The sequence below is a fragment of the Taudactylus pleione genome, unplaced genomic scaffold (assembly GCF_031769625.1).
Source record: "Taudactylus pleione unplaced genomic scaffold, aTauple2 ptg000468l, whole genome shotgun sequence".
NCBI classification, from domain to species: domain Eukaryota; kingdom Metazoa; phylum Chordata; class Amphibia; order Anura; family Myobatrachidae; genus Taudactylus; species Taudactylus pleione.
The window spans coordinates 978,042-998,733 of NW_028284870.1; the positions used below are offsets into that span (position 1 = coordinate 978,042).

General features: G+C 42.4%; 1 protein-coding gene across 1 annotated transcript in view; it reads right to left on the reverse strand.

The window, feature by feature from the left end:
- The window catches only part of SNTG2 (syntrophin gamma 2), a 222,193-nt gene that overhangs the window by 135,928 nt on the left and 65,573 nt on the right, over window positions 1–20,692 (reverse strand). The window contains exons 7-8 of the mRNA XM_088448850.1: window positions 4,809–4,896; window positions 3,160–3,251 (exon numbers count right to left, since the gene is read on the reverse strand). Of these exons, the coding sequence (XP_088304976.1) occupies window positions 3,160–3,251; window positions 4,809–4,896 (180 nt within the window). The remainder of the gene's footprint in view (window positions 1–3,159; window positions 3,252–4,808; window positions 4,897–20,692) is intronic.

The window sequence follows — 20,692 nt, forward strand, 5'->3', positions numbered from 1 at the left end:
TTATTCTGAACTTGCGAGTGTTACTGTATGCCATCCTGAGATGGCGTACAGCTACAGATAGTCTTCTTAAGTTTGCAGCAGAGGGATCTTTTTAGATCTCTCCCATTTGTGTCTTCACTGCCTTTGGCTCTCTGCCTCCACCTCTGTCCCTCCTCCCCTCTGTCCTTGGTACCAGAAGTCTGCATGACCAATTTATTAATTATCAGAATTTAGACTCAGTACTTTCTATTTCTAATTCTTATTACCTCTTATCACAGCAATAAGATATTGTACCTCATTCAGAGGCGGTCGTTAGTTGCAAGCGGTCGCACTGAATCAGGGTGGCCGCTTGCATCCTGAACGACCACCTCCTTGTTGATCGCTAAGCTGTGGGTTAACACCCACAGCTCTAGCGACCAACATGGGTGATGGTCACGATGGTCAAGACCATCGCGACCATCGAGGCTTACAACCAGACCCTAAGGTTGAGTCTGGGCATTCGTAAGCCCCAGGGAGCTTCCTGCTCTGATCATTGCTGATGTCAGTGGGGCTGCCCCCAAATGGCAAGCGTTCTGGCGGGAACACATCCTTTTGGACAGGCACACCCCCTGCCCACCTCCCAAATGGGGCGAGCTGTCACTCACCATCGACAGCTCGCCCCGTCTGCTGCGAGACCCCTAGCGATGCAGCGTCCATTGCTGGCCGGGTCTCGCGCATGCGCATGATGGAGCCGGCTCCGTCGTGAGCATGCCCAGTGGGGCAACATTGAGTCAGTTGCGAGCACTCAGCGCTTGCGACCGACTCTGAATGACCCCCATTATGTACAATATTTTGAGAATGTATACAAAAATACACATAGGGACAAGGGCACCGATATGAGCCAGTTCCTGCAATGTGTAAAAGTAAAGTAATCGCTAATGCAATCACTTTACTTAGTGTTTTGGGAACCGACCAAGCTATTGTGCATGTGCAGTCATCAGACAGCATATGTGTGAGTGGCCATTGCTGGGGAGGGATCCTTCTCCTGGTTAATGTTGTGTATATTAGCCTATAAGCTACAATATAAATCTTAAATATAGCTGCCCCCACAGGGGCATTTTAAGAGAGGAGGGGGGGCCCATGTGCAGCCTCCGTTTGGGCCCCCTCCTCTCTAAAGGTGGCTCAGCGGCACTAAGCGCTGTAGATTCTGGCTACATGCCAGAATTTACAGCGCATGTGCCGGTCTCCGGGAAATGGCGCCTGCGCCTACTTTCCCAGGGACATCATTTCTGTGCATGCGCAGATTTCTGGGAAAATGGCCGCCGCCATTTTCCCATTGAGTGTTTGCTTCTCTACAGCGCCGTTCCGGTGCTGCGGAGCAGCACTTCGACAACGTCGAAGAGGTAAGTAAATTTACTTATGGGTGCAGGGTGTGCGGTGTGGGCCCCCTGGACCCGGGGGCCCATGTGCCCCCCACACACTGCACCCATTATAGATACGCCTCTGAGCCCCGATAGAAACCCATAAGCACTGTTTGCACAATCAAAAACAGGGGAGGGGAGGACAGCAGTAGATTAAGGGGTCTGTTTACTAAGCAGTGTTAGGAGACAGAGTGAAAAGTGATAAGGTGCCAGCCAATCAGCTCCTAACTGCCATCTCACAGGCTGTGTTTGAAAAATGACAGTTGGGAGCTGATTGGCTGGCATCTTATCACTTTTCACTCTGTCTCCTAGCACTGCTTAGTAAATAGACCCCCAATACGTTAAAATCACCTGAAAATGTAAATTAGCGAATATCATGCTGCAAATTAATTTTGATAAATGATCCAAGCTTCTCACTCAATGGGTTATATTTATTAAAGTGCAGGTATTTAGGAGTGAAGATGTTGCCCATAGCAGCCAATCAGATTCTACTTAACATTTATCTAGCACCTATCTAGCACCTTCTTGAAGATAATAGCTAGAATCTGATTTGCTGCTATGGGCGACATCTACACTTCTATAAATGTTATGGACTTATGGGGTTCACTGCCAAAATATATATCTTATCTACTACAAGCCACCTGGCTAATCATATTGGGAACCCGAACAGCTGTGAGACGCTACATTCTTGTAATAAAAATAACACAAGGCTAAGAGTTAGACCTTTGCAAAGAGCTTCTTCATAAATAAAGGATCTGCTATCTACGTCTTTCATCTGAAGAACCTTTGTGAAAGTACTGTGAAGCTGTCCTTTAGTGTTTTCTTTGCAGCAGCAATAAACATTTGTCTGCTTTACATCCAGCTCTTCCTAAAGAAAATGATCAACCCCCTTAAAGTATCATTGTCACAGGTACAGCACAGATCAAGTATGAATTAAACTACAGTGGAGTCTCATACAATGGGCTCAAACCAATTGTCTGTAATCAGGGCCGTAGAGAGCCTGGGCGGGCCCGGGTAAAGGAGGAGGCGTGGACTAATCGCGGGAGGTGTGGCTATGCCCCCTTGGAAAAAAAAATATATAACTTTTGGAGCGCTGCGTCCCCCTTTAAGCCACCCAGCCCGGTGCTAAGCGGGGGGGGGGGGCGCTATCAGTGTGACCGCTCCCCCCACAGCCATAGGAGACTGTTCCGGCTGCTGCAGCAGCGGCGAGCAGTCTCACACTGCAGCCTAGCACAAGCTGTGTGCTGAGCTGCTGTGAGGGAGGTAAGGGGGGCGATGCCGGACCCAGGCCCCTCCAGGCCCCTCTAGCAAGCACGGGCCTGGGTAAACTGTACCCGCTCCCCCCCTCTTGGCGCCCATGTCTGCGATGATCTAATGAGTGCGAGTCATCGTGACAACAGCCGCACTTGACGGCAGCCCAAATTCACATAAAAGCGCTTGCAGCGCCATAGGGCACCGAATAAAATTATGCAAATTCGGGCTCGGAGCAGGCCATGAGGGGTGCGAGATGCTTTAATGCCGTAGCAACAGGACGCCGCACCCTTCGCAAACAATTAGATTGGCCAAAGTCCTGACAGCCTAAAAAAAATACTGAAAAACTAAAACAGACACATAAAAATGTCAATAGTTTCTTTCTCTTTTCTGTGCCTGGTAAGAAATGGCAATCTTATAGAGTTAGCATCAGGTTATCAGGTGCTGCAATGGTTCACAGATGCAGTTATATAATAAAATAATAATAGTAAATAAATACTCATTAACAACACTCATTACAACTACATACCGTATTTGAAATATTTCCATTTAAATGTAAACCACTATCAAAAAGAGGAGATGAAGAGCCACTGCTATGGTCACTAGGAGGTTCTGGAGAGCCTGAAATGTGAACATGAAAGGGGGTAATAACATTACACAACATCACTAAGTTAGATAGCTTACTGTACTGTGGGGGTGATTCACCTTAGGATTGAATTGCAAAGCTGCACACAGGCAGCTTTGCAATTCCGTCCTTGCTAATATGCAAATGCAGCAGGAGGTGTATGACACCGACCTGCTGCATTTGTGATCCCAGCATTGCGGCAGAGATCGCAGACTAGGATCACCATCAAGGCCATCGGTCGCGATAGTGGATGGCACCGGCCCACCAGCCAGCTGAGTAAGCCTCAGCTCACTCAGGCTGGCCAGCTTGCAAGGCAGCTTCTGGCCTTGCCACTCCCAGAAAACGAGGCGGATAAGCCCCCATTTTTGGGAACACCGGATGACCCTGCCCCAGCACCGCCAATGAAATGCCTCTGTCTGTCCATTAGGCAGAGGCATAGAAGGGGCTGCGGGCAGGGCCGTTGAGAGCGCTGCCGGGCCCCGGTAAAGAGGGGGCATGGCCTAATTGCTGGAGGCGTGGCCACGCCCCCTCGAATAAAAAAGTAGAAAAAAGTATACGGCGCTGCACGCCGGGGAGGGGGGCGCTGCGAGCCCCTCAGCCTGGCGCAAAGCCAGGGGGGGCACGATCAGTGTGATCGCTCCCCCCCTCAGGCATAGGAGATTGCTCGTGGCTGCTAAGCAGCAGCCGCAGCAATCTCCCACTGCATCTCAGCACACGCTGTGTGCTGGGAGATAGTGAAGAGGGAGGGGGGCGGTGCCGGACCCAGGCCCCCGCCGGGGCCCTCTGGAAGCTCGGGCCCGGGTAAATTGTACCCGCTCCCCCCCCTCTCGGCGCCCCTGGCTGCGGGCGATCACGCAGGATCAGTTCTGTACATTCGCAGAATGGATACTGATAATCGGGAATCTGCGTTCAGCATTGCACATACCTGAAATGCTGAATCAGCCACTGTATGTATACTATTTGAAACCTTTTTGCTTATGGATAGGTGAGGAGAGACTACCATTATTTACTTACCATATTGCTGATTAAAAACAAACTAATGAATATAAAGTAGTCGCTCATTGCCAAACACTATACCTCTGTGTTAGGGATAGTCAGTACTGTACAAGATAATGTAATATTTGGAAATGTGCAGTGAGTTTAGATGCAGAGGTGTACAACAATAATCTGTAATGGGTATAGCCAAAATCCTGCAAAGTGTCTTATACACACCTCAATATTTTGGCCCTGCCGCTATACAGTAGCTCAATATTGAGAATATATTGATTAAGTTAAATATGGCCTGTGACTGCTGGAAAGGTGTACCAGTGATTTTCTAATTGGAAGAGCTAGACCATCATTATCATTATTACAGTATGTATAATAAATAACAATAATGCTATCTTGGGATGATCAGCATTAATTATTATAGTAAATAACTCCTTTGTGTCTGGTCACTGCAATACTGGAGGAGGGGAATCACACATCAGCACATCTATTTATCTACTGTATGTCCATACCAGTTTGTTTCATTACATTTTCTATACATTTATGTGTTATTGATGTGTTCTTACCTAGTGGGAGCTTAAGAAATGAAGGAGCTTCCTTGAAATAATAAACAGTAATGGTGACTTCTTCTCCAGCATTCCGCAGTAAATGGACCTGGTAGGAATTTCACAAACATGAAAGAAAAGTGAAGACCAACGAATTGTAAAATATAAGTATTGCAGATGATCTTTATATCTCATATATGATGAACCGAGCACTTTTAATTGATGAACAAACATTGGCACACACTAGTATAAAAGCAAAATAGACATACATAAAGTATAACATATAATGTATATCATAATAATGGGCATTAAAAAAACATTCTACAAATACAAAGCTGATGATTGAAACGGCCGTTGGGCACTGAAGGGATCTATTCTGATAACCAGATGTTTTAATAAATATCTCTTGTCCTCATCGTGCTGGGTTTGTTATGTATGTGTATTGTGTGGACCTGGCACCGGACTGCTGTTTATATTAAGAATGCTGTTTTTTTTGTGTGTGTTTGTGTATGTGAAATGTCCAATTGTTACTGGATATAGGTATAAAGTCAGTTTTTATACATGAAAAGGAGAAATTTCATAACTTCTGGTTACAGTATATAAAAAGGAGTACATATTAATAAAATTGTTATGAAATGAATAAAACAAATACATTTTTTATAACCCAACAATTAATAGATTTCAGTAAACATTAAAATGTCAAAGATATATTCCCTCAACACTATTGATGTTGATGATTTATGTTGTCAGTTGTATCATGAGTCAGATATAGATTATACAGTTCAACAACTGCTTTAACTTATTTCATTGTTTTTTTTACTATTAACTTATACAAAGTTATTCAGGTTAAGTGATGTCAGCACATATGGAATGAGAAACAGGAGAACAAGGAAAAACATGGTAGAGAGCTACTTAAACCATTAAACCACTAAAAATTAAACTATCAATGACAGCAGATGCATTATAAATTAACAACTTCTAGAGAGTAAAGAAAAACTACTGGAATATTGTGACTACTGTAAGAGACACTATACAGAATATAGGATAATACATCTGAGAAAAGGGATAATAAGGTTACTGGGGAGATTTGTAGCAATACAAGTGAAAGTCACCACAGTGCATTCTGTATAATATTGAAGATTACTACTAATACCGTCATCAATGTTTATTTATTATGCGCCACAGAATCTGTAGCGCTGTACTGTACAGTCAGTAATACACAGACCAGAACAAATTAGTATAGAAGTATAATAAGCTGCATCATACAGATAGATAATGGAGCAAGAAAACAAACAATTGTATCAGTAAATACATAAGATGAGAAAATAGCAACTACATCACAAGATCCAAAGTAGAATGTAAAAGAGACTCTCCATGACGACAAGGAGGTGAGGACAGGAGACGGGTGGTGGGGAGTTCCTGCTTGTGGGAGTTATAGAGAAACCTCAAATAATGGCTGTGGTAGGAAATGAGTGGATGGGGCAGGTTGTACATGAAGAGGTGGTTGACAGGATTGGGCAGGGTGGGCAAATGTGAAGAGGTGAGTTGTAAGGGAATGCTTAAAAGATTGAAAGTTGGGGATAGTCTAGTCTAAAAGTGGTAAAGTCCAACAGGTGGAATGTGAAGTGGTCATAAGATGGGAGGAGAAGGGAAGGTCGTCAACAGAAAGGAGGATGGTTAGGGGAGTATTTATTGACAAGATTGGATAGGGAGCCAGTGGTGAATAATAGTAGGAGTGGGAGATGTGCCACAGTTTCTTTGGCTATTCTTGCATGATGGACATCTTGTGGTGACCTGGATGTAACAAGAGTAGTTATACTTGTTATGAATGTATTGTGTGTTCCGCAATCTATGGCTGCTGGTACAGTAGTTAAAAACTAAGCAGATACATACAATAATAGGTATTGTTTAACCTGAATATATGAACATCTGTGAAATGCAATGGTATCTTTGCCACTTCCTAACATCACTAAAGAATTAGTACACACAATTATGATAGTTAAGAAACAATGAAGTATAAGTGTGGCCTTTGGGGTTCGACTACCCCAGTGCAGAACATACACCTTTTGGGGCATATTTACAGTTGACCATATGTCAATTTTATTTTTTGCATAAAACATGTATTCCCATACTCTACGTGCACACCAGAACGTTGTACACATACACTATGTCTATTTATTTATTATCCTCTTGTGTGTATGGTCAACTTACACCCTGAGAAGCAGTTCCAAGCCGAGACAGGAAGCATAGACCAAGTACAGTAAGGGTGTGTTCACCTAACCATAACACAATGAGACATGGATGCATCCACAGATACTTATTTTAGTAAGATGTTTGTTTTTCTTGTGGGTTCTGAATAGGCAAAAATGGTGACTGCGATCAGCAGCATTATCTAACTCCTTCTCATTGGCTGCATTGACCTCTCCAGTTCAACCATTAAATAATTATTGTCATGGCTGTATCTCTGTCTATCAATTCATGACTGTATGTAATGATACTTACTGGACATTGCCAAGAGGTGCCAAAAAGGGGGTGAGGCACTCACAGATGATCCGGGCTGGGCCTGGCTAGAGGGCCTGGGTCTGCTTCATTTATTATATAGCACTAGCCTACTTTACAATATTTTATAATTGGGGCAAACACAATAATAAAACAGGATTGATCATTAACAGACAATGCTACCTACAAAGCTTTGAGAGGTCCTAAATTACAAGCTTACAATCTATGGGAAAATAGGAGTTTAATACCTGAGTTTAGGTGCCTCTTATTGCCTATTGGGTCATCCAGATAGCAAAGAGGAAACATTCTTAGTGGGGATATATATGATCCAATCAGTGGTTACAAGGGTTTTAAATATAGAGGGAAAAAAATGTAAGTTTGTAACTGTCGGAGCGCGCTGGAGCTCACATACCAGACATGACGGCTCTAGTCCCCTGGGCTTCCTGGTCTCCACCGCAGCTGGTAGCTGGCACACCTTCCTGCCTTGTTTGCAGGTGGCGACGGTTCCCTAATAGCACGCGTGCTGACCTGCTTGCATTTAAAGTGAAAGTAGCGCCGTACCTGACATCACATTTGGCGCCAAATTCAAACATCTTCCCTATAAAATGGATACTTATCACAAAGCGTGCCAAAGTGTTAAGTCACACCCCTAGCTCCAGTATTCCTGATCCTTATTATTCCATTTACCTGTTACTATCAATTCCTACATTAGTTACCGTTATTGTATATTACAACCTGTCCCTGGACATCTCCAACAGCTTTCAGCTGTCTACCAGTGTCTACCAGCTCCATACTGGGAACCCAAACAGTGGGCCGTAACATGCGTGTCGAGAGCTGCAAAGTCCAAATTTCCTTTCGGGGGTCCCTGGTGAAAACCCATGGCACTTTAGACTCTGCGGTTCTGTCCTGGGTATTAGTCAATACCATAGTACGGGTCAGCATCCACACTATTACCCCTGCGTATGCGACAGTACCTTTGTTAACACAAGGCTGCTGCTCACTGCAATACCATTACTATTAGTGCTACAGGAATGCAGCAAAATAATACAGATATTTTGAAATGATCTTATTATCAGATGTGCAATGTAAACAAATTCCAAATGAGTATTTTCATCTGTGCAGAAAGTACAGCAACTAGAAAGGTTCATGATAAAGAAGATAAAGTGTTGAGGCTCAATTTATTTTGTTTAATAAGTGCATCTATAAAATGTAATAGACTTGAAAAGAAAGTGTTATTGTTCATAATGTTCCTAATAACCACTCCGCTGTCACTGGCACAAGGCTGCCGTCACCCACTTAATCAGTGCATTTCAAATAGGTTTTCCTGAATGGTCACACCACTTAGGCACTGTATGTTTCCATGCTAATTGCAATGTTAATAAGGCCTCCAAACTGCATTTAATTATCAAAAATTGAACATGTACCATTAGCTAATCAGAGAAAATCAAATCTCCATGCTTTGAATATGTAGAGTAACCAAAGCATTTTGACTGTTTAATTAAAATGTTAAAGCAGGAAGCACTTTGGTATTACATAAGATAATTACACTGCAGTCCAATAATACTAAAGTTTGACGTTATATCCTTTCTATTTTTATCAGAGAGCAAAGAGTCAGTTAGATAGAAAAATTGTATTTGAAATTTAAGTTACTTCCTTTTTCATCATCCATTTTCATGCACACAATTATGTGGTTCACGTCCATAGTGGTAAAGTCTAGAGTGCGATATGTAACATGATTACACTTGTATTGCTGCAAAGGTAATCTCTATACCACTAGTAATTGTTTGGTAGCAAATAGCCATTCGTCACCTCATCATTATTTCTTTGTTGAGCTGCTCATCAAACACCATTGTAATAAATACCAGGGTTTAATATCTCTGTGCATTGCAAGCCATCACATATTTATACATTTCACCATCAGTCTGCAGCAGACAAGATGCAATGTGGGCTGCTATATGCACAGAATTTCTTTATTAGTTAGCTTCTAGCTCACTTGAAGGACACCTCCCAGTACCACGTATGTCCTCTTCTGACAACAAAACAACTCTTTTCTTTTTGTTGTAAAATGTAGCAAGTAGCAAAGTAGTTGTACAAAGTAAAGAGCTTCTGAGCATTTGATAAAGTATTCCCTTGCTGGCATATTTGAAGCCGATTGACTGTACAAGAAAGACCTGTGATTTTTGTTTAATTCCACAATATCCTTTTTAGATGTGAGCTCTTGTGAACAGGGCTGATGACTTGAATTTCCCGATTTGTCACTTTAGAAGTTACAAGATATACTGTAAGAGTCCTTCGCAGTGTTGATGATGTCATAGGGTACTGTTTATTTATATATATTTTAGATATGTGCGCTGAACCCCGTGTTTCGGTTTTGGTTTCAGATCTGAAATTTCAAAAAATTCAATAAAAAAGCAGCTAAAATTATAGAATTTTAACCTGTTAGCATGCAATCCAAAACTCAAGTTCGTTTTTTAAATTGAGTTCCAAACCACAGGTAGATCCCAAAGTAATTCCGAACTCACATCCGGTTAGTCTCGGAACCCCTAAATTCAGTTGTTCTCGGTTTCTGAAAACTGAACCCGCACATCTCTAATATATTTACTAACATGTTTAAACCTTATTGAATCATGTCATATTGGCCCCGCCCTCTCCCCACTAGGGAATGGGCAGGGTTTAGGAGGTCCACCAACTCTTCTAGAGATAAAACTAATGTAAATAATACTATCATGTTTATTATTTCTTAGCAAAAATGGGATAAACTATTAAGCAGCTATTGCGTTGCAAACTTCTTAATACATTGCACTATTTGTATGTAAACACAGGTCAAAGAACTGTGATTGCGATCAGCCACTTTCAAGAAAATGCAGCTTGATGTGTTTGTAAACCACCGGGGAAAACAGACATTAAATCACAGTTTGGAAATAAATTAACTTTGATTACTTAACACCGATTCAGAGTTGAGTGGAAGTCAGCCTTAATTACACAAGCATTGCATACAGGGAAATAAATATGGATACTCATTCGTATGCTGAGTTTGTTTTTTCTGCCCCTAGCCATACTGTATATGTGGTAAAAAATTGGCATTATCAGGGCACAAGCGGTATCCCTGCTGCAAGAGATCAGTCTGAGAACAGACAGTTGTCTGTGTACACATAACTCATTATAGCCCATCATTCTGGCAACAAGTCACTACACTTAGCCTACATGTGGAAGCCCCATTACCACCTGGTCACACCACACAGCTGTAAGTGGATATGTGACACTTACAACACCAATAGGTGCTTGTGCTCAGCTACCGAACATGCACAATGCAAATACATACAAGATCCTTCTGCATAACTGACTGTACGTTCAACTGTGCTTTGGCCCTCATAGTCCTTTATAGACCTTTAACTTGTTACAACATTGTTCTTTAAAATTTTGCTTTTAAATATCAAATGATATTACAAAAGTTAATTTGGTTTAAGACCCCTATATAATTTTTTATTTACTTTTTTGGTGGTCAAATAAAAAATGGAATACTTTTGAATGAATTCACCAAATTAAATAAAAAATCCTATTGGCCCAATTTAATGAGTTATATGAGTAGACTTTCTTATCTTTCTTTTTTTAATTCAGAATAGTTCTGAGTGACAACACTAAGCAATGTTCATAGAGATATAATCTACAAGTACTGTCCTCACAGGTAAACTGGTTTTAAATTAAAGTTTAATAATTCGTCTGTAATCAAGCACATCTCAATCAAACAGGATATGCTTTCATGTTTCTTTGTAAAAGAAATGTTTATTTTAATTAACAGCCTACTTCAAACCATCCTTCAATATATAAAATTAAATATTATACAAAATCATCAGACTGTGGAATAAAACAGACCAAAGAGCAATATACTTTATTCCAAGAAGTGCTGTGCAATGACCTGAGATTATGCCTGTAGTTATTATATATATATATATATATATATATATATATAAAAGAATTATATATATATATATATATATATATATATATATATATACTGCTCAAAAAAATACAGGGAACACTTAAACAACACAATGTAACTCCAAGTCATTCACACTTCTGTGAAATCAAACTGTCCACTTAGGAAGCAACATTGATTGACAATCAATTTCACATGGTGTTGTGCAAATGGAATAGACAGCAGGTAGAAATTATAGGCAATTAGCAAGACACCCCCAATAAAGGAATGGTTCTGCAGGTGGTGACCACAGACCACTTCTCAGTTCCTATGCTTTTTGGCTGATGTTTTGGTCACTTTTGAATGGCGGTGCTTTCACTCTAGTGGTAGCATGAGATGGAGTCTACAACCCACACAAGTGGCTCAGGTAGTGCAACTCATCCAGGATGGCACATCAATGGGAGCTGTGGCAAGAAGGTTTGCTGTGTCTGTCAGCGTAGTGTCCAGAGCATGGAGGCTCTACCAAGACACAGGCTAGTACATCAGGAGACGACGAGGAGATCGTAGGAGGGCAACAACCTAGCAGCAGGACCGCTACCTCCGCCTTTGTGCAAGGAGGAACAGGAGGAGCACTGCCAGAGCCCTGCAAAATGACCTCCAGAAGGCCACAAATGTGCATGTGTCTGCTCAAACAGTCAGAAACAGACTCCATGAGGGTGGTATTAGGGCCCGACGTCCACAGGTGGGGGTTGTGCTTACAGCCCAACACCGTGCAGGACGTTTGGCATTTGCCAGAGAACACCAAGATTGGCAAATTCGCCACTGGCGCCCTGTGCTCTTCACAGATGAAAGCAGGTTCACACTGAGCACATGTGACAGACGTGACAGAGTCTGGAGACGTCAAGGAGAGCGTTCTGCTGCCTGCAACATCCTCCAGCATGACCGGTTTGGCAGTGGGTCAGTAATGGTGTGGGGTGGCATTTCTTTGGGGGGCCGCACAGTCCTCCATGTGCTCGCTAAAGGTAGCCTGACTGCCATTAGGTACCGAGATGAGATCCTCAGACCCCTTGTGAGACCATATGCTGGTGCGGTTGGCCCTGGGTTCCTCCTAATGCAAGACAATGCTAGACCTCATGTGGCTCGAGTGTGTGAGCAGTTCCTGCAAGACGAAGGCATTGATGCTATGGACTGGCCTGCCCGTTCCCCAGACAGACCTGAATCCAATTGAGCACATCTGGGACGTCATGTCTCACTCTATCCACCAACACCACGTTGCACCACAGACTGTCCAGGAGTTGGCAGATGCTTTAGTCCAGGTCTGGGAGGAGATATCTCAGGAGTCCATCTGCCACCTCATCAGGAGCATGCCCAGGCATTGTAGGGAGGTCATACAGGCACGTGGAGGCCACACACACTCCTGAGCCTCAGTTTGACTTGTTTTAAGGACATTACATCAAAGTTGGAGCAGCCTGTAGTGTGTTTTTCCACTTTAATTTTGAGTGTTGCTACAAAACCTGACCTCCATGGGTTAATAAATTTGATTTCCAATCATAATTTTTGTGTGATTTTGGTGTCAGCACATTCAACTATGTAAAGTACAAAGTATTTAATAAGAATATTTAATTCATTCAGATCTAGGATGTGTTATTTTAGTCTTCCCTTTATTTTTTTGAGCAGTGTATATATATATATATATATATATATATATATATATATATATATAAAACACAGTCCAGCTGGCAGCATTCACGTCACGGACAGTACAAAAACAGTATCACAGAGACCTCTTGTCAGTTCAACGTTTCGGTTTTATCAAACTTTCGCCAGGCATCCGGCATTGTTCTTATTACATTACTATATATATATATATATATATATATATATATAGTATAAAAAATGAACAAGGGGGGTGCACTCACCAGTCTTCTAAAATGAGTTTTTATTTCATCTTTTTAAAAAAAAAAAAAAAATTTTTACAGCATCATAGTAAAGCTTCGACGTTTCGGTCCTAGCCATGGACCTTTGTCAAGGTACACTTCCAAGTAGTACTTTGCATCAATATATACCTGAGTCCAATTAAGAGACTCCTCCCTCACAATCATGTGAGTAGAAACAATACAAACATATAGAGACATGAAGACATCATTTGTAATTGTGCAATAATACCAATCAAAGATTAACTAAAAAATGAAAAGTAATGAAAAAAACATGTTAACAGACACATATATAAAAACAAACCTTACAGGTATAATCGAGCTGCATCCCCCGCTAGCGTGCGTGTCAATTCCCCAAACTTCCTACCAAGTGGAACGCAAGTCGGTACCATTTCCTGTCAAGTGGCACGCAAGCTAATACAGCAGTCATGACAACCGCTGTTAAGGCTTCCTGCACTTCATCCGTCGATGCTAGTGCCCGGATCAATCAAATCACAAAGTAATATACAAGAACACTAGGGACCCGGTGACGCAGACAAACAAGTATACGTCACCATATAACCCATTAATTTAAATGAAGATGTAACTAACAGAGTTTTCATATATTGACTCATCAAGCTAATATCAATCGGGCAGTCGACATGCACGTCCATCAAAAAGACGCAGCCTGTAAGCAAACCAATGATAAACACCTCCTCATAGATAATATAATGATAGGACAATGTCTATCCATCTGGATTGAATTACATATGCCTAAATTATAATGCATACAAAAACATGGTTTGTCAACATGTGTGTCGACATTTTTTAAAAAATTTCAATTATAAACAACCAAATTTAGACACATTAAATAATTAAAAATAAATAACAAATAAACAAACTCCATAGGAAACCCACATTGCCACAACACTCGAAAAAACAAAAAATAAAAAATATTGTATCATTACAAAATCTGATGATGCACCCCCACTTGAGATCCAAAAATACTTTAATCCAAAAACATCCCAAGGTGTATAGCTTCATTAAGGCCGCGAGGGTGGACCGTATCCAATTTATGTATCCACATCGCTTCTCTCTGGAGCAAGAGTTTGGCCCGATCGCCTCCTCTCTTGGGTGGAGGCACCCAATCGATAATCATGCATCTCAATGTTGCTAAAGCATGCTGTGTTTCAAGGAAATGTCTTGCTACAGGTTTATCAGAAGAACCATATATACTGGACTTTATATATATAGTATATGTATTTATATATAAGAAACATGTGTTTCTTTAGAAACGTTACTGCCTCAGGTATTGAATGCTGAGCCACCAATATTCTGTATACCTTTCTATCTATCTATCTATCTATCTATCTATCTCATATCTATCTATCTAGATCGGGACTGCGATTGCAGAGGCTATGCAGACCCCTCGCTGAGGGAACAACAGGAAGCACCATTTGTGGATGGTGACGAGGGGGTGGTCGGTGAAATGCAGACGCACCAGTGCGTTCGCACGCCGTTACAGGGGAGTGCATAAATTAGCCACTGCGATACCATATGCAGTGTGAGGCCTCATAACGTGCATGGTTGTTAGCAATTTCTGAGTAAGGTCAGGGCTTGTGCAAGTGTGCGTGAGGCTGCGATGGTACTCAATTGTACCGATGCTTTCGATATTCTGCTAAACATTATGCATGTGTGTAAAGTAAAGTGGGTGTCCTTATGTTGTGCTTTGCATTGCAATCTCAATGGATTAGCTTGCTATCACAGATGAACTGCATGCATAAGCAATATTGAGATCAATAGTGAATCGAGCCCTAGAACCCCTGTTTCAGCTGAAGAAAAGTAGTGTGATGCTGCTCCCCACATGCTGCTCAGGAGGTGTAGTGCTATTTTGGGTCAGGCTGCCCCAATACACACATTAATGACCATCCCCCAATTTTATTATTATCATTAGTTAGCAAGGGGTGTAGCAAGATATGGGGATATTTATGATTGTACATTTTAAGACAAACATAAGAAAATAACCATTCAAACAGAGGTTCAACTGATCAATTACAACCAGAAAGGCCAACAACAAACCAAAACACATAGCTACCAACATACAGGAGTAAAAGTCAAGACCCTTTGTGTGCGCAGAAGGAGCATTCCTGAAAAAGGGGTATGGGATTGTTGAAAGGGGGCATGGCCTGATGGCATGCCTCTGTTTCCATAACCCCTCGGGCATGCCCTACGCTCCCACTGCCCCAGGTTCTCCCTCACACTGTAGATGCTGTGTGCACATGCATGTTGTGAACTCAGGGACTCCAGTGGTTCTCAGCTCTGTCTTTTGTGAGAACCTTAATTAAACTCCAAGTGTTATAGTAGACAAGAGGAACACCAATAGTGTAATATTGCATGATCTGTACAGAAAATAACCACTTACAACTTGGACTGCATACCAGAAAGTAGATTAATGTCATGTTTTTAATGTGTCTTTTTGTTCGTCCCTTCTGTGTTTCTTAGGTCTGGTAATTATATGGTGGAACACATAGAAAAAGAAGAGACATCCACATAGTGTGTTATATTAACAAACACTCTGTTTAGAATGAGCAGTCATGCATTAGAGAATTACAGTCCACAGCCAAAGCATCATGTGAAAAGGCTCAAGTCTAAGGATAGTCAGAGAAGGATGCAATCAAGGATTAGGGAGTCCTGAAAAGAATGAAGATGTGTCCTTCACATTTAACATAATTCTGTGTACACATTGAGTAGTTTTGTCTGCCCTGTAATGAGTGGGTGGTTCCCTCTTAGGCAGGGTTAGAGACCTCCTGATTATAGGAAGTTGGGAGTACTCACTGGATATGATTCTCACAGCAGAATCCCCCCCCCCAGTAAAACAGTTCATGTAAGTGGAATCCCTGGACTCCTTATAGGGCAGGTCTAGAATCACTCTCTCCTCTTCTGTGAAACAAATTAGGTATAAACAGGTAGGGTTCTGCTGAGCCTTGTAATTCCACAGAGATTATCACAGCCTTGCACATAGTCTCTCTCTCCTCTCCTTCTGCAGAGACTCCACCATGCTCTTTGCCATGCGGTGGGAGGGCATATGTGTACTACTGCATGTCCTGTCCTGTGTCTTGTTCCCAAGCTATCATAAATGCACCACTTGTTGAGGGCAAAGCAGCCCTCTGATGTTTGCTTTACTGATGCCACTGAGAGGAGTAAATTACGCTGACACCAAGTGACAATCTGTCAGTCGGAATTTTCCCAGTAACTGATAAATATTTCCACTGCACAGTATCGTACGTCATCTTGAGTGGAGTATGATTGAGTAGGACATGCTCAGTCTGTACATGTCCTACCAGCCCACATTCCACTCAAGATTAGTATACAGTACAGAATAAATATTTTGTAGTTACTTGGAAATTTAGAACTGACAGTAATAAAAAGCATCTGCACCCCGAGGCACGTGTTGCATGTGCCTAATGGGAAATTCACTACTGGCTAGTGAGGAACTCTGTTGTCCCTGCATCAAACATATTTTTGAGAATTAAGGCCAAAAATGTAGAAGGGAATGGATGATTTTTTCATGAGAAATGGCGTCCATCTTGCCACCTTACACTATAGACTCAGGATACGCAGAACACAGAAGATTGTTCTCATATGCATAGAATGATCAGTTCCTGATAATAAATCCTTTAGCTCTTTTAATGTTTCTAAGGGCCTCTTGGTAACTTCCCTAATGAGTTTTCTCTTTGCCATCAGCTTTGGAGAGATGTGGTGATCTTGTCGATGTCCTTGTTCTGCCACATTTTCTCCACTTACTGATGATAGTCTTCACAGTGTTCCATGATACATGTAATGCCTTTGAAAATTGTATACAGCTCTCCTGATTGTTTTTTTCTACAATAGGATCTCATAGATGTTTTCAAAGCTCCTTGTGAACCACAATTATTATGGTATAAAGCAACCAAGAAAACTGGTGGGAAATAATACAGACACTGTCAGTGGCGGGCTGGGCCGGGGGGCAGGGTGTCATGTGCCCCCCGGGCCGCAGCATCATGCGGGCCGCGGGCAGTCTGTGTCACTGTGACACAGACTGCACCGCATGTGTAGCGCTGACCGGACAGAGTTCGGTCAGCGCTACACAGCACAAACACACAGCCGCCGGAGCCGGCAGCTGTGTGCTTGCTGTAATCAGCAGCCGCTGAGAGTCTGTCAGACTCTCATCGGCTGCTGCTGCTCCCAGTGGGTAATGGGAGAGACGTCGTCATGATGACGTCTCTCCCATAATGCAAATCGGCCGGAGGAGCCAGTAGAAGAGTCGGGACCAGGAGCGGGAGTTTCAGGTAAGTGTTTTTTTTTTTTATTAAGTCTCTCTCTACTGGGGGGGGGACTACTGGGAGCACTACAAGGGGGAGATTACTATAGGGGCACTACCAGGGGGGGATTACTACTGGGGGCACTACCAGGGGGGTGGATTACTACTGGGGGCACTACCAGGGGGGGGGGGGGAGTACTACTACTACTGGGGGCACTACAAGGGGGGACTACTACTACTGGGGTAACTACAAGGGGGGCTACTACTGGGGGCACTACTACTGCTGGGGGCACTACAAAGGGGGAGGACTACTACTACTGGGGGGTGGACTGCTACTGGGGGCACTATATAAGGGGCACTGCATAGGGGTACCACTATTGGGGGCACTATATAAGGGGCTTACTACTGGGGGCACAAGGGGCACTGCACAGGGGGGACCACTACTGGGGGCACTATATAAGGGGCTTACTACTGGGGACACAAGGGGCACTGCATAGGGGGGGATCACTACTGGGGGCAATACTGGAGGCCTGCATAAGGGTGTTCTCTCCTGTGGAAAACCGGGGCACTGCATATAGGCACTACGACAGGGGGCTGCCCCTAATCTTTATTTTTACCTTACATTAAACCCATATGGACCCGCCTCCTCCCTGAAACATTTGAGGGGGGGGCGGCGCCGTAGCACGCACGTTCTTCGTTCACCCTGGCTACACGCTACTCCTCTGCCAGGGCTGCCTGCATGCATTTGCCCCCCAGGCTAAAAGTTGCCAGCCAGCCCCTGGACAATGCTGATATGTATTTGGGGTTAATCACAATAACTGTCTTAGCTAACAGGTGTATACTAATGCTCGAAATACACAGAGGAAAACCTCACAAAGGCGCTAGCGTGACTCAATTCTCCTTAATAATTTTTTTTTTTATATTTTTAAGTGTAATCTTAAAAGATATATACTGTATATATTGTGACACTTCAAACTGGTTGCTGCTACTAGAAAATAAGGAGCTGAGCCTTATATGGGAAATAGTCAACAGAAAAATACTCAAAAAGAAGGAGCAATAACCATATATAATATCACAATTTAATAATCAAATTAATATGTATTCAATATAAAAATAAAATAAATAGACATTAAAATATATTTCAGCTGATCACAATATCCAAAACTAAGTTACTAACATGAATAGATTGGCACAGTGATTTTAGGCACAATAAAACTGAACAATAAAAACATTAATGCTAGATCATATGTGCAAATAGCTACACATATATAATACCCCTTTTACACCGGAGCTAAAACCCGGGTTATTGCAGGGTTAACCCGGGCAGCTCCTTGGTGTAAAAGGGTTGAATCGCCGGGTCGAGTGACCCGGCAATCCAACCCAGGTAAATAGCAGTGTTTAACACGGGAGTAACCCGTGAAACCCTGCTGCGTGTATGGCGCACTCCGGGTTTTGATGACCTGCAGTGCGCCGCAAGCCGGCCGATTGTTCCAGCTTCAGTGGCGCTTGGAGGTGACGTCATCTCCAAGCGTCCACTTTCACGCCGGAAAAACTGGGTCTATGTAAACCCGACTGCAGTGTGAGCGGCGCCGACTTGAGAATATCCCAAGTCGGCGCCGGCTAAATTCCGGGTCTGATCCGGATAGGAACCCTGTTCCAACTCCGGGTCAGACCTGGAATTTTGGTGGAAAAGGGGTATTAGCTAATCCGCTGGTTCGCCCATACAAAAAAAAGCTTATAGGAACAAAACATAGTTGAACTCTGCACAAATTCGTGATCTTAAGTCGATATGGAAATCCTCAAGCACCTAGTGTAGTATAAATTCCTTTTTAGGAGTTATTGTATGCACACAATTGGTATAAATTGCAATTGAGGACTCCTCATAGTATGTTAATTTGTGCAGTTTTCTTTTTCTTATTTATATCTTGCAGCAATGTGTAACAATACGCAAACACAATTGGTAACAAACCACCTGTAATGCCTCAATCTGATGGCAACAGAAACACTTGTTCAATTAGTCCGTCCTAAAGCTAATTGTCAGAAGACAGTCTGTTGATAAACACTAATAGTGATGAATAGGTCTTAATGCAAATTAATTCATCTTAGTAAACATATTCCAAACAATCATGGATAATTGTCAGCTTTCATACACAAGATAATAGTTGCTGACAGTATTAAGTATGCCCTCCATGCATGGCTTTGTCCCACTGAAACTGTGGGAGAGACTGTCAGATACAGTTGGGACCAGGCAATGCTACCAAGTACTGCTTACCGCTACCTCGTGCGGGCCCTGAGATGGTATGTAGTGCTGCTGATGATCAGTCCGGGCTTGTTAAGCTGCTGATGAATGGTTTCCACCGTGATGGTAGGCGCGCTGGTGTGGTCCCAGCAGCTGCTGCCCTGATCTAATGGGAGAAAACTTGTTTCCAGGTAATGTCCTTGGTATTGAAAAAGGGGGTGGAGCTTGACACGTTTCTCAGCCACGAACAAGGTGCTGTTTCCTCAGAAGTGCTTCCCCTCCTGTCCTTTTATTCGATCTTTATGTTAATCAAGGAGATAATTAGATCCTGCTATTCAGTTTAACTCATTCAGACCAATTTCTCATTATTTTACCATAATTACTGTCTTCTTTGCCTTATAGTAAAGGTTTTCAGCTGGAAATGATTATTAATATTGTGGCAGATTTATGGCTCAAATAAATAACACGAAAATATTGCTAATAGAACCTGGAATTTCAGACTGCAATTAATAATATAAATCATTAGTGGATTGCATCACTATATTTAAATTTAGTAAGAAACAAGGTACACAGAAAAAAAAATATACTGTATATAATCTACAAAACACACATATGTACTGTAGGAAGAAACCTTTTATGAATTTTACACCACTCTACGCTGTCCCAGACTTGGACACAATAGTGATTTCTGTATTACTGACTATGTGTTTAAAGCGCAAAATAGCGTTACAATGCAAATTTGCAACAATGTATATGCTGTTCCAGCTTTGCACACTATAGCAACTTCTCTTGAGCAGTGACTGGAAGTGGTTTCTGTCAGAGAGACAGCTCTGTGTATTCCAAACTGATTGTGCATTTAAAGTGCAAAATAGCGTAACACCGCAAACTTGCAACAATGTCGTTACATCCTTGGACACTATAGTGATTTCTCATGTCCAGTAAGTGGTAGTGGGATCTGTATGAGAGAGAGCTCTCTGTAATATATGGTTGGCGCTATGGTGGCTGTCAGCCATCTACGATGGGTTAGAAATGGCATCT